Source organism: Lolium perenne, chromosome 6 (assembly GCF_019359855.2).
Source record: "Lolium perenne isolate Kyuss_39 chromosome 6, Kyuss_2.0, whole genome shotgun sequence".
Taxonomy (NCBI): domain Eukaryota; kingdom Viridiplantae; phylum Streptophyta; class Magnoliopsida; order Poales; family Poaceae; genus Lolium; species Lolium perenne.
The window spans coordinates 263146614-263158143 of NC_067249.2; the positions used below are offsets into that span (position 1 = coordinate 263146614).

The 11530-nt window shown below is 52.3% G+C and overlaps 1 protein-coding gene across 1 annotated transcript; it reads left to right on the forward strand.

Moving 5' to 3' along the window:
- Nucleotides 1–1406: 1406 nt before the first annotated feature.
- On the forward strand, nucleotides 1407–7786 carry LOC127309849 (uncharacterized). Its single transcript, XM_071821856.1, has 9 exons — nucleotides 1407–2006; nucleotides 2165–2535; nucleotides 2626–2875; nucleotides 2967–3132; nucleotides 5198–5300; nucleotides 5435–5563; nucleotides 5651–5756; nucleotides 7171–7283; nucleotides 7375–7786. The coding sequence occupies exons 1-9, from the start codon at nucleotides 1757–1759 to the stop codon at nucleotides 7651–7653; spliced, it is 1767 nt and encodes a 588-aa protein (XP_071677957.1). The 5' UTR covers nucleotides 1407–1756; the 3' UTR covers nucleotides 7654–7786.
- Nucleotides 7787–11530: the final 3744 nt, after the last annotated feature.

Consider the following 11530-nt stretch of genomic DNA (forward strand, 5'->3'; position numbering starts at 1 on the left):
CGAGAGGCGGAGGGAAAGGCGTTGTCCGCCACCACCGCTGGCATGCCGCCGATGGGAGGCGGGGAGGCTGCAGCCCGCAGCTGGATCGTCCCAGGGAGGACCGCCGCCGCCCCTCCATCCTCGTCCGACCGCCGCCGCCCGGGAGGCGGAAGGGCCACTGCCGCCTGAGAGACTCCTTGGCCGCTGTTGCCGACGCGTCACGAGGGAGGACCCCCGCCACCGCCATGCCCCGAGATCTTTGCCCCGGCGGCGCTGCCGGCGGCAGCGACGGTAGGGATGGGGTGCGGGGGTGCGGGAGGCTAGGCTAGGGTTAGTAACTTGGAAGAGTAGTGCATGTAACTTGTGATTTTCTATTCTGCTACGGCGATCTAATTCGCAAAAAAGATCCAGTCCTCAATTCTATATGTGCTCCCACACTTTGGTGCATTTGGAAATTTCTTAACGATATGATCTTTAACGGGCAACCTTGACTTAATTTTCACTAGATTTTTCGGATGATTCTACTTTCGATCAGAAGGTGGAAGATCATCTTCAAGAACCCGATGCTCCCTCTCGTCCATCGTTTCTGCGAGCATGCATCGAAGGAGTTGTCAGCAACCTTCAGAATTCAGAGTGGCTAAATGAAGGGTTGCCTCGCTAGGATTTTTGCCCATCCTCCCAGACTGTGAAGAAGAATGCGCTGATTGGAACGTGGTCTACTCCCACCTCAACACTGGAGGCGTCGAACTGCATTTCCCCTGAGCTTGCTGAAGGTTGAAGCCCCCAGGTGTTGATCGCTGGAGACAGTTCCTAGAATATCGTCGCTCGCTGCAGAAAACTCAGCCTCTAGAGTTTAATTTTCAGTACTTTCGTCTAGTTTTTATTTTGTTTCAGATACTTATGCAGTTATGCAGTGACTGCTGTCCAAACGCTAGTTTTGTAATAACTTGAACATCCGGCTAAAATGTTGGTTTCGTTGATTTAATCAATGGAAGCATGGAGGTTCTACCTGTTGATCTAAAAAGGAAATTAACGGTGGCACGAGTCGAGTGTATGTGTAACAGTACAGCAAACTCCAGGCAAGCAAAGCACGGCCTCTTCACGCAAGGCCACGCCGCCACGGGTAAGTGACCTTCTTCACTCTCCAGAAAAAAAGGGGAAAAAACAACTGCGCATTCGATGCTTGCACAGATGAAGAACTAAGACTCGGAGAGAGAGATTTGACCAAGATGAACTAAAACTCGGCATTCGTTTTTTTACATCTATACTTCTGCTACACTACTCCACTGGCACTTAAACTATGGATCGTAACGACGCACGAATCTTCCTCGCGAGTTTACTTCTCATTTTCTATGACTCGTCGCGTGATTTCCAGTACCGAGACCTGCAGCTAGCAGCTAGCGCCTCGTTTCTTCCCCAGAAAATGAATTCAGAATCTTTATCCGGGTCAAGGATCCTTCTGCCTTTCCGTCGCTTCGCTCAGCTCTCCCGGCGGCGAGCTGCGAATGTGTCGCTCGCGTTGAGACGGACAAACTCATAGCAGGGAGATTCAGGAGGAGGGATATAGAGGTCTGCAGTTGGTAGTATTTGTCTCTTCTTCCTCTCTCAGCCCAGCCTCTCCAATTCTTGGATTGAACAGTTCCGGTCTGCAAGTTTCTGTCCGTGTATTTGTTCGTCATCCCATGCGCACACTTGAATTTTGTGCGTGTTACTGAATCTATCTTCTGTTGATTCTACCAGGCACTGTCGGCGGGTTTCTTTGTAGGCCTAGCTCAGAATGTTGAGCAGCAGCACTGGCCATGGCGGCAGCAGCGGCAAGAACCTGGAGAGGCTCATCTCCAGGAGGGCTCTGCAGGCCGGGGGCTCTGCTCCTTGCAAGACATGGGTGCTGGGCTTCCTCTGCGGTGTCTGCACCTTGTACCTCCTCGGCGCCGCTCTCCTTCCGGTGATCCAAATCCCGTTGATCCAACCGGTGTATCCGCCGTTGCGCCGCTCAATCCTGAGGAATTCATCATTGCCTCGACATGGTAATCCTTGCACGTACGAGCATTTTTACTGCACTGTACTGTTATCACCCTCCCCTGTATTTTTACAACCCTGGCATGGGCATGTGTTTGGTACTTGCTTTTCTCATAATTGCATATATTTATTTGGATGCCCTCTCTGCTTAACTGCTTTTGAGCAGATGGAGCTACTGCAGCATATGGCACAATTCTACTGCAACAAAATGCAGGGGCAGCCGGAATAAGCGAGAACAGCGACGCATCCAGTGTAATACAGCTGTACAATGCCTGGAGCTCTTCACTGAATGCCACCGGTGGTGATCCAGTGCTGCACGGTTCAGCCACACCGCATCCACCTCATCTCGAAGAGTGCAGACGTGATTCGGACAAACACAGGGTGTTCGACGGTTACGGCGACGACGGCGCGTTTCCTCACTGGACATTATGGAGAGGGTCACTTGGGCTTGAGCTGTTCAACAGGAATCGTTCAGAAAATGGGGAGCCAATGCGTTTCAGGACAAGTGCCAAGTCTGACAGACCATATCCACCTTGGGTGTGTGAAACTTGCCTGAATTTCTATTTGTTACTAGTGTTTCAGATACACAAATCTATCTTTAAATTTACAATGAAAAACTGTTGAAAGATTGCAGGATCAGATGAAGACAACTATCCATTGACCAGACAAGTGCAGAGAGACCTATGGGTTCATCAGCATCCTCCAAACTGCAGCGACCCCAGCCTTCGGTTTCTGGTTGCGGGATGGGAGAGGCTCCCTGGATTTGGTATCGGTGCGCAGCTCGCTGCAATGTCAGGGCTCCTTGCCATTGCCATGAAAGAGAAAAGGATTCTGGTGACAAGCTACTATAATCGAGCCGACCACGATGGTTGCAAAGGTGGTGGTACAATAATCTGAGATATGTTGTGCTACTACAAGTTGTTCATCTTGTACACAAAGTGTAACTGAATTTTGATGTTTTCTTTCAGGCCTCTCAAGATCTAGCTGGTCATGCTACTTTTTTCCTGAAACATCTTCAGACTGCCGGAAGCGTGCTTTTGAGCTCATGCAACGTAAATACTCTCGGGATAATGATACTGTGAAAGTGAATGAGAATTACACCTCCAAGCAAATATGGGTCGGAAAAATACCTAGGTACCGTTACAATGTGATTATCAACTCCATGAACTATTTCCAAACACGAAAAAGGTTACGCCAAGGGGATCCGTTATCACCGATGTTGTTTAATATTGTAGCGGATATTCTGGCTATACTCATAGAGCGGGCTAAGGCTGATGGCCAGATTGAAGGAGTGATTCCATATCTAGTTGATGGTGGCTTATCTATACTTCAATATGCCGATGATACAATTCTATTTATGGATCATGATCTTGAAAAAGCTCAAAATTTGAAATTAATCTTGGCGGCTTTTGAGCAATTGTCAAGATTGAAAATCAATTTCCATAAAAGTGAATTATTCTGTTTCGGTGATGCCCAAAATGATATGACTCTGTACACAGAGTTGTTTGGTTGTGGGCAAGGCCAATTTCCGATTCGTTATTTGGGTATTCCGATTCATTATCGGAGACTTACAATCGCGGAATGGAAATTAGTGGAAGAAAGACTACAAAAACGCCTTAGTAGTTGGGAAGGCAAGTTGCTGTCCCTAGGTGGAAGATTGGTACTCATTAATTCAGTACTCACAAATATGGTACTGTATATGTTATCATTTTTCATCCTACCAAAAGGAATTCTGCATAAACTCGACTATTATCGATCCAGATTCTTTTGGCAAGGGGACAGCGAGAAAAAGAAATATCGACTGGTTAAGTGGAGTATAGTTTGTAGTCCCAAAGACCAAGGTGGGCTTGGAGTTCATGATTTGGCAGTCAAGAATTCGGCCCTATTGGGAAAATGGCTGTTTAAGCTCCTCACTGAGGATGGGACTTGGCAGACTATCCTTCGGCGAAAGTATATCGGTTCGAAGACACTATCCCAAATGGTTTGGAAACCAGGGGATTCTCACTTTTGGGCCGGGCTAATGGCGACAAAAAATGAATTTTTTCGCCATGGCACTTTCTCAATCAAAAATGGAGCACAAATACGTTTCTGGGAAGATGCTTGGCTTGACAATGCACCCCTAAGTGAACAGTATCCAGCTCTTTATAGGATTGCTCGTCGTCAAGGTGATACCATTGCTACCGTAATGGCTACCTCACCCCCGAATGTGACGTTCAGACGGGTTTTATTTGGACAAAGACTTGCGGCATGAAATACCTTAATTCAACGGCTCGGGGATATTCAATTATCGGACGAACCGGACGAATTTAGATGGAACCGACATGCCAATGGTGCTTTCTCTGTGAAATCTTTCTACAACGCGATCCTTCTTTCTGATTTACCAGTTGATAATAATAAAAAGATTTGGAAGATGAGGATACCATTAAAAATTAAAATTTTTGGATGGTATCTTCGTCGAGGGGTAATCCTCACCAAAGACAATCTTGTTAAGCGTAATTGGCATGGGAGTACTCGATGTGTTTTCTGTCATCAGGATGAAACAATCAAGAACTTATTCTTCCAGTGCCAGTTCGCGAGATCTATATGGTCAGTCATCCAAGTAGCGTCTACCCTGTATCCTTCGACTAGTGTTGCCAATGTCTTTGGTAATTGGCTTCATGGTGTCGATTCAAGGTTTAAGTTGCTTCTTAGGGTGGGGGCGCTAGCATTTATCTGGGCGCTTTGGCTATGTAGAAATGACAAGATTTTTAATGATATAAATTGCTCTTTGTTGCAGGTCATCTACAGATGTACAGGTATTCTCCGTTCGTGGTTACCTCTTCAGCGAGTGGAGAACCGAGACCTGTTTACGGAGGTCTGTACACGGTTGAAGGCTACGGCGAGGGATACTTTTTCCCAACATGGGTGGCAGCATAGTCTACGGATAGATGCCCCACGTACTTCTTAGGCGTTATATGTTTCATCTTGATATGTATCTCGCCTAGTTTTTGCTCTTATCTTTTTCGAACCTGAGACAACATAAACGGCTGTGTGCATCCTGGTTATGCAGAGGCTGGATGTAATTGCTTATAGAAGTAATGAAAGCATCCTTTATCGAAAAAAATCAACTCCATGAAATGTATCATAGCAACACCATGCTACTTAGCTGTATGAGTTTTTCCTATCAATTCACTTTCTTTTTACGATCGCTATTCTCCAGGATGTGGGGGGAACCTTGGAAATTTATTCAACCAACAACTGATATACATGGGAGATTGATTAAAAGTCACCGTAAAATGGATAGGAGATGGTGGATTGCACAGGTGCCTACATGAAGTCCAGTTCCCTGCTAGCAATACATGCAGATTATAACACGGCTCAAGTTAAACGCAACAGCGTAAAGTTCTAACTAGCCAGTGTCTCTTTGAATCTCACCATACCTGAAACTTCCCTGCAGGCAGTAAGATACCTGATGAGGTTCCGGACTGAGTATACGTGCAGAGTACTGAATGTGGCTAGGCATTCTGCATTCGGCATGCAGGCAGCAAAGTTGGTTCTTGAGATTGTTCAGAGTGATCCACCCGAAGTTTGTGCTACGAAAGCTTTCATCTAATTTGATTATTTTGGCTGCTTCCTTAGTTAGATTTGGTATCAAAAGATGTCACTATTGCAGGATAACATTACCGGCAGAACTGAATCTGCCATCGAACGTCTTGTGTGGTCGGAGCATGAACCATATATACCCAGGCCTCTTCTCAGCATGCATGTAAGGATGGGAGGCAGCCCTCCCGTAACTCCCCAGCCCTAAACGCCGCCGCCGTCGCCTTTAGCGCCGCCGGGGCAAAGACCCTCGGGGCGTGGCGGCGGCGGGGGCCCTTCCTCGTCGACGCCTGGTGGACGGCGGCCGGATCCCCTTCCTTGACGCATGGCGGGCGCGCGGATGGGTTGGGCGGCGGCGGCCTGCGCTGCGCCCCCTTCTCCCGTCGGCTCTCCCTCGGCCGGCATGGATGGGATGGGCGGGGGCGGCCAGGGCTGCGGCGTCCCTCCTCCCGTCGGCTCTCCGAAGCACTCCGACAGGGGCTGGTGGTGGGCGGCGGCCAGGCTCATGGCCTGCGCCAATTTCCCCCCGCCTCTCGCCGGTGAGTGGAGGCGATCTCGGGCTTCACCCGCGACACGAGGTCGCCCGGGGCAGCAGCCTTGGGTAAGACGGTGGAGGTGGCCCTCTTCTTCGCCGGAGAGGGTTGGCCTGCGGTTGGTGGTGGTGGATCTATCGATCTATCACCGCGTTCCGGCGGCGAGATGGAGATGCTTGGAAGCCGGGGACGGAGTCGCCGGTGGAGGGTTGGAGTGGCCAGCCCGGGATGGTCGCCGACGTGGGGGTCCGACCTGAATAAAGGCGGTGGTCCTAGGGTCTCTCTTGCGTGAAGAGGAAGACCTACCGGAGGCCTGGACTCGTGATCTAGCCTGAGTGTTGAGTTCCGGAAGGCTCCGCCGGCGAATGTAACAGTGCTTTTTGCCTGGAGTTTGCTGGATCGGTGGTATTCGGTCGTGCGCACCCATGCTTTTATTCCGACCGATTGGTTCTGGAGGGAGCGGCGCGAAGCTCTTTTTCTGTGTTGACATCAAGTGACTTTGGATCCATGATGAAAGTCGGAAGAAGAGAAGTTCATGAAGGCCGGAGGGGAGGACTACCTAAGGGAGGTTCAAGTCTCCGCGTTGTTGAGGGACTTGCTTGGTGTTCCGGGCTTCACAACAACGGTATGAAAGTGGGGGCGACAACACAGGTGAAGTTCAGAGTTCTACCTTTCAGGGTGAAAACCCAAGGTCCGCCTTAATCGGTTGTGCTCAGCAATGACCTTGTTGGAGGCATTGTTTTGAGAGCGGAGACTATCTTCAGGGTGAAAACCTAAGATCGTTGATCGGGCGACGATGGTGTTCGCGCACTGTTCCCTTCTTGGAGGCGTCGTTTTTGGAGAGTCTGTATTTCAGGTGTTGTCTTGGCGGTGGATGTATTGCTGTTGTTAGACTCGAGATACTGTAGCGGGACTTTTGTTTCTTAGTTTTCTTTTCTTTTTTTTGGCTGTGTGCATCCGTAGTGCCATTAGGATGGTGCGTTGTTGCAGAGGCTGGATGTAATTGGTATCATTTTGATATTAATATATTCCCTTTATCGAAAAAATGTAAGGATGGGAGACAAGGCTTGTGAAATGACAGTGGCTGGCTTCGACAAATACATGGAGCTGGCTGCCCGGCTCCGCAGACAGTTTCCGAGTCTCAGGAATATCTGGCTCTCAACAGAAATGCAGGCAAGTTTACATCCTCCACTCGGTGTGTTAACACAATGCTTGTTTCTGCAGTTGCTCTAAAACTCAACTCTAATGTTGTTGAAAAATGCAGGAAGTCATCGACAGAGCTAAGATCTACCCCAACTGGAACTTCTACTTCACGAACGTGACGCGACAAGACGGCAACATGACCATGGCGGCATACGAAGCTAGCCTTGGCCGCGAGACTGGCACGAACAACCCGCTCGTCAACTTCATCATGGCCACCAAAGCAGATTTCTTCATTGGAGCCCTGGGATCAACCTGGTGCTACCTCATCGACGGGATGAGGAATACCGGAGGAAAGGTCATGTCGGGCTATCTCTCGGTGAACAAAGATAGGTTCTGGTAAGCGATGCGAAAGCAGCAATGCCTTGTCTCGTGGATCGTCTCGCAGCTCCCGCAAATATAGGTGTCATGTGTCATAGTTTGCTGCTTGTCTGTAGAGCAATATAGATCCCTTTGGCACCACATGTGAAACTTGTTAACGAAGTAGGAGAGCAGTAGTACTTGTGATATCAAATCAGGTACATGTCTTTTGATCTGGGATCCACTGAAGGCTTAGATATATTATCCTAGAGGTCCAACTTATTGGAAAAGAAAGAGGTTGCACTTACTCGATTTTCAGTGGCGCGCACAATGTGGGTGAGTGGTACACGAGAGATCCAATTACAGAACGTTTCATAGTAGTATGACAGTAACAGCAACCCCATGCAAAAGAGATCGACAGATACACGTTTCCTGCATCCTGTAATTACATGAGCTTTTCCCCTCTTTGTCAACCACTTGATTTTCTGAAGATCCTAACAAAAAATCTCTATCCACAGTTGCCACTTCAGATATTGAAACCTTGACTATTAGATCATCCCTTTTTTCGATAAAGGGAATATATTAATATCAAAAGATACCAATTACACCCAGTCTCTGCAACAACGCACCACCCTAATGGCACTACGGATGCACACAACCAAAAAAAGAAAAAAAAAACTAAGAAACAAAAGTCTCGCTACAGTATCTCGGGCCTAACAACAGCAATACATCCACCGCCAAGACAACACCTGAAATACAGACTCTCCAAAAACGACGCCTTCAAGAAGGGAAGAGTGCTCTAACACCGTAGTCGCCCGATCAAAGATCTTAGGTTTTCACCCTGAATATAGTCCCCGCTCTCAAAACAATGCCTCCAACAAGGTCATTGCCAGGCACAACCAGTTAAGGGCAGATATTGGGTTTCACCCTGAAAGGTAGGACTCTGAACTTCACATGTGTTGTCGCCCCCACTTTCATACCGATGCTGTGAAGCCCGGAACACCAAGCCATTTCCATCTCACCACCAAGATCCGACCACCATTGCTCTTCCACCAATCTTGACTTTCATGACCTTCTCCGCCAGCACCATGGAAAGAAAACAAGCTCCATGATATTAATAGCCAGCAGAGCTTCGAAGCGCTCCCTCTGGAACCAAACGGTCAGATAAAAAACATGGATGCGCTCGACCGAAAACACCCAATCCTGCAATCTTCAGGCATTGATCGCACAATGAATTTCGCCGGCAGGACCTTCCGGAACACGACAATCCAGCAAGCTAGGTGGGAAGAAGCATCCGAACGATCTTCACTTGGCGCGAGAGAAACCCTAGGACTGCCACCATTATAAGGCAGAGCAACATGCCCCCTCGCCGCCGCCCGCCGGTCGACCTCATCGGCGGAAGAGGAGGCCGCCACCGACCACAGACCCGTCGCCGAGTCATCCGCCGCCACCCTCAAAACAAGCGTGAGCCGCCGGAAGGAGGGGGCGCAGAGGACTCACCGACCACCACCAGGCACGACCACGTCAACGAAGAAGCCGGATCCGCAGCCTTCGGAGTCACCCCCGCCGCCGGCCGCATCGCCGAAGCCTCACCCGGCCACTGCAGCCCTTGCCAAGGCAGCCAGCGCGACGCGCCGCAAAAACAGCCGCCCGAGGCCGCCGCCCCGGATCCCACCCTGGATCCCACCACGCTGGCCACCGACCAGCCCGCCGCCGGCCGATGTCATCGCCGTAGATCCAGCGCCACCTCCGCGCGCGCGACGCGAGAGGGAGATCTGCCGCCACCGAGAGCTACACGAGCTTTGCCCGCACGCGCGCGCCGGCGGCGGCATGGAGGAGGGAGATCGGAGGAGGGGGAGGTAGTGGCGGCGGCGCTAGGGTTCCGCCCGAGTCGCCCGGTGCGGGGGGCGACGCGGGGGTTCTCAAAAAATATATTACTGCTTGAGCTTTAATGATCAAGCTTGAGAAAATAATGGTATGTAAGATCACTAAGATTTACTTAAATATCAGTTTGGGCATTTATGCAAAGATTCAATGGAAACCAAACCTGTGTCACAGGTGAATGTCAAATATGCTATTTCTACATATAGAAAGGAGTGGTCTGTCATGTATGTATGCACTAAGATTTATGTGCCGTATAAGCAACGTTATCCAGCCTTTTCCATGTCATCCGAAAGGTCAATTTTCACTAGCTCCTGCTCAACCATCCATTCGGCCACTGGTTCAGGAGATAGATCGACCCTGAAATGGACGCCGTAAGGGCATCTCCAACCGGCTGACACAAACGGACGCGCTGGGCCGTCCGTTTTGGGCCGTTTGGGTGGCCAAGCGGACACCCGGACAGCGGTCCGCGTCCGCGTGTCCGTTTGGGTCACGCGTCCGCGCTCAACGCGCGGACGCAGCGCATTTGTAATAAAATAAAACAAAAATAAAAATAAAAAAGGAAAACAACAAAACATAAATTTAAACTAGTTGGTCATTAAACTTAGCCCTATTTTGGGCAAATTTTACACAAAAGAAGGCCCTATATGAGCTTTAAACTAAAAAAAAAAGCAAACCCTAGCCAGGGTTTGCGAGCACGCGGTGGCCGCCGGCAGTACTACCCCCAGTAGTACTCGTCGTCGTCGGCGTCGATGACGACGACGCCCCCCGGCGGCGACGCGCTGTTCCGGCTCGAAACGCCGGAGGGCACCGGGGACTCCGGCCAGGGCGACCACTGCGCCCTTTCCCAGGCGGAGTCCGGGTTCGGCGGGCTCGCCGGCCTGCGCAGCCGTGCCCTCCGCGCGGACTCACCGCGGAGCTGCTCCTCCGCTGCGGCGCCTGCAGCTCCACCTGTAGCCGGAGCGTGGCGAGCGCTCCTCCTCCGCCGGGCGCGCGGCCGGCGCACCTCCTCCTCCCGGAGCGCCGCCGACGCGTTGCCTCCTCCTCGACGGTGCGCCGGCTCGAGGAAGGCCCACGCCTCCGCCCGGGCGTCCTCCCCGGGCCTTCCTGGCCGCCTCCTCCAGCGCGGAGGCACGCAGCGTCTCGGCGAGGTGCGGCCATTTGGCCAGCTCGTCGAGATCGCTCTGCTCGCGGGACGCCGCGAGCGCCGCCCGCAGCTCCGGGTTGTCCTCCTCCGCTCGGGCACGGGGCTGCTCGCCGATGTAGAGGCCGCCGGGCGGCGGCCAGCCCGCCTTGCGGTGTGTGCGTGGCTGCGCGAGAGGCCGCGCCGTCGCGGAGGTGAAGCACGTGTGCCGGCGCGCATCGTGCTCCACCTCGAACCACAAGTCCCGATTGGGACTTGCGTCGCCGTAAGCGGGGTCTGCCGGAGGTCCGCCGGCAGCCGCGCGCGCCTCCGGATCTCCGCAACGCGGGCGCGGCCGGACGCCGGGATGGGCGGCACCGGAACCCGATCTGGGCTCGGGTGCCGGCCGTGGGGAGGTGCACGTCCCCCACGGCATTGGGACGCCGGCGTCCCGTAACATCTGCGCCACCGCTACGGTGACGTAGATCCGGTCGCGTACGGCGTCGCCGGCGGCCCCATTGCGAACGCCGGCGGCGCGACTGGCCGGCTGCTGCCGGCCTCGTGGTCGTTGGCGGACGGCTGGAACTCGCGCTTCGGGGCCATGGCGGCGCGGAAGCTTCGAGCTCGGGCGTGCGGCCGGAGTGGAGAGAGTGGAGACTGGATAGGGACAGTCCCCTTCCCGATCCACATTTAATAGGACTGGGCACCGACAGTGGGCCAGCCACGCGGACGAGGCGGACACGCGAGGACGCCGCGTGCCATCCGCGGCCACGCAAACCCGGCCCAGATTTGGGCCGGGTTTGCGTCGTTCCGGACTCCGCGGCCGTCCGCTTTTGCGGTGCGTCCCCGCGTTGGGCCGCGTTTTTGTCCGGCTCGACCCAAACGGACGCGCGGGCGCGGTTTGGGTCGCGCGGTT

Excerpts from the sequence above, each read along its gene's own strand:
- LOC127309849 (XM_071821856.1), top strand. The coding sequence starts at position 1,757 with ATGTTGAGCAGCAGCACTGGCCATGGCGGCAGCAGCGGCAAGAACCTG. Across the intron at positions 2,007-2,164 it reads TTCATCATTGCCTCGACATG|ATGGAGCTACTGCAGCATAT; the intron begins GTAATCCTTGCA and ends GCTTTTGAGCAG. Across the intron at positions 3,133-5,197 it reads TGGGTCGGAAAAATACCTAG|GATGTGGGGGGAACCTTGGA; the intron begins GTACCGTTACAA and ends GCTATTCTCCAG.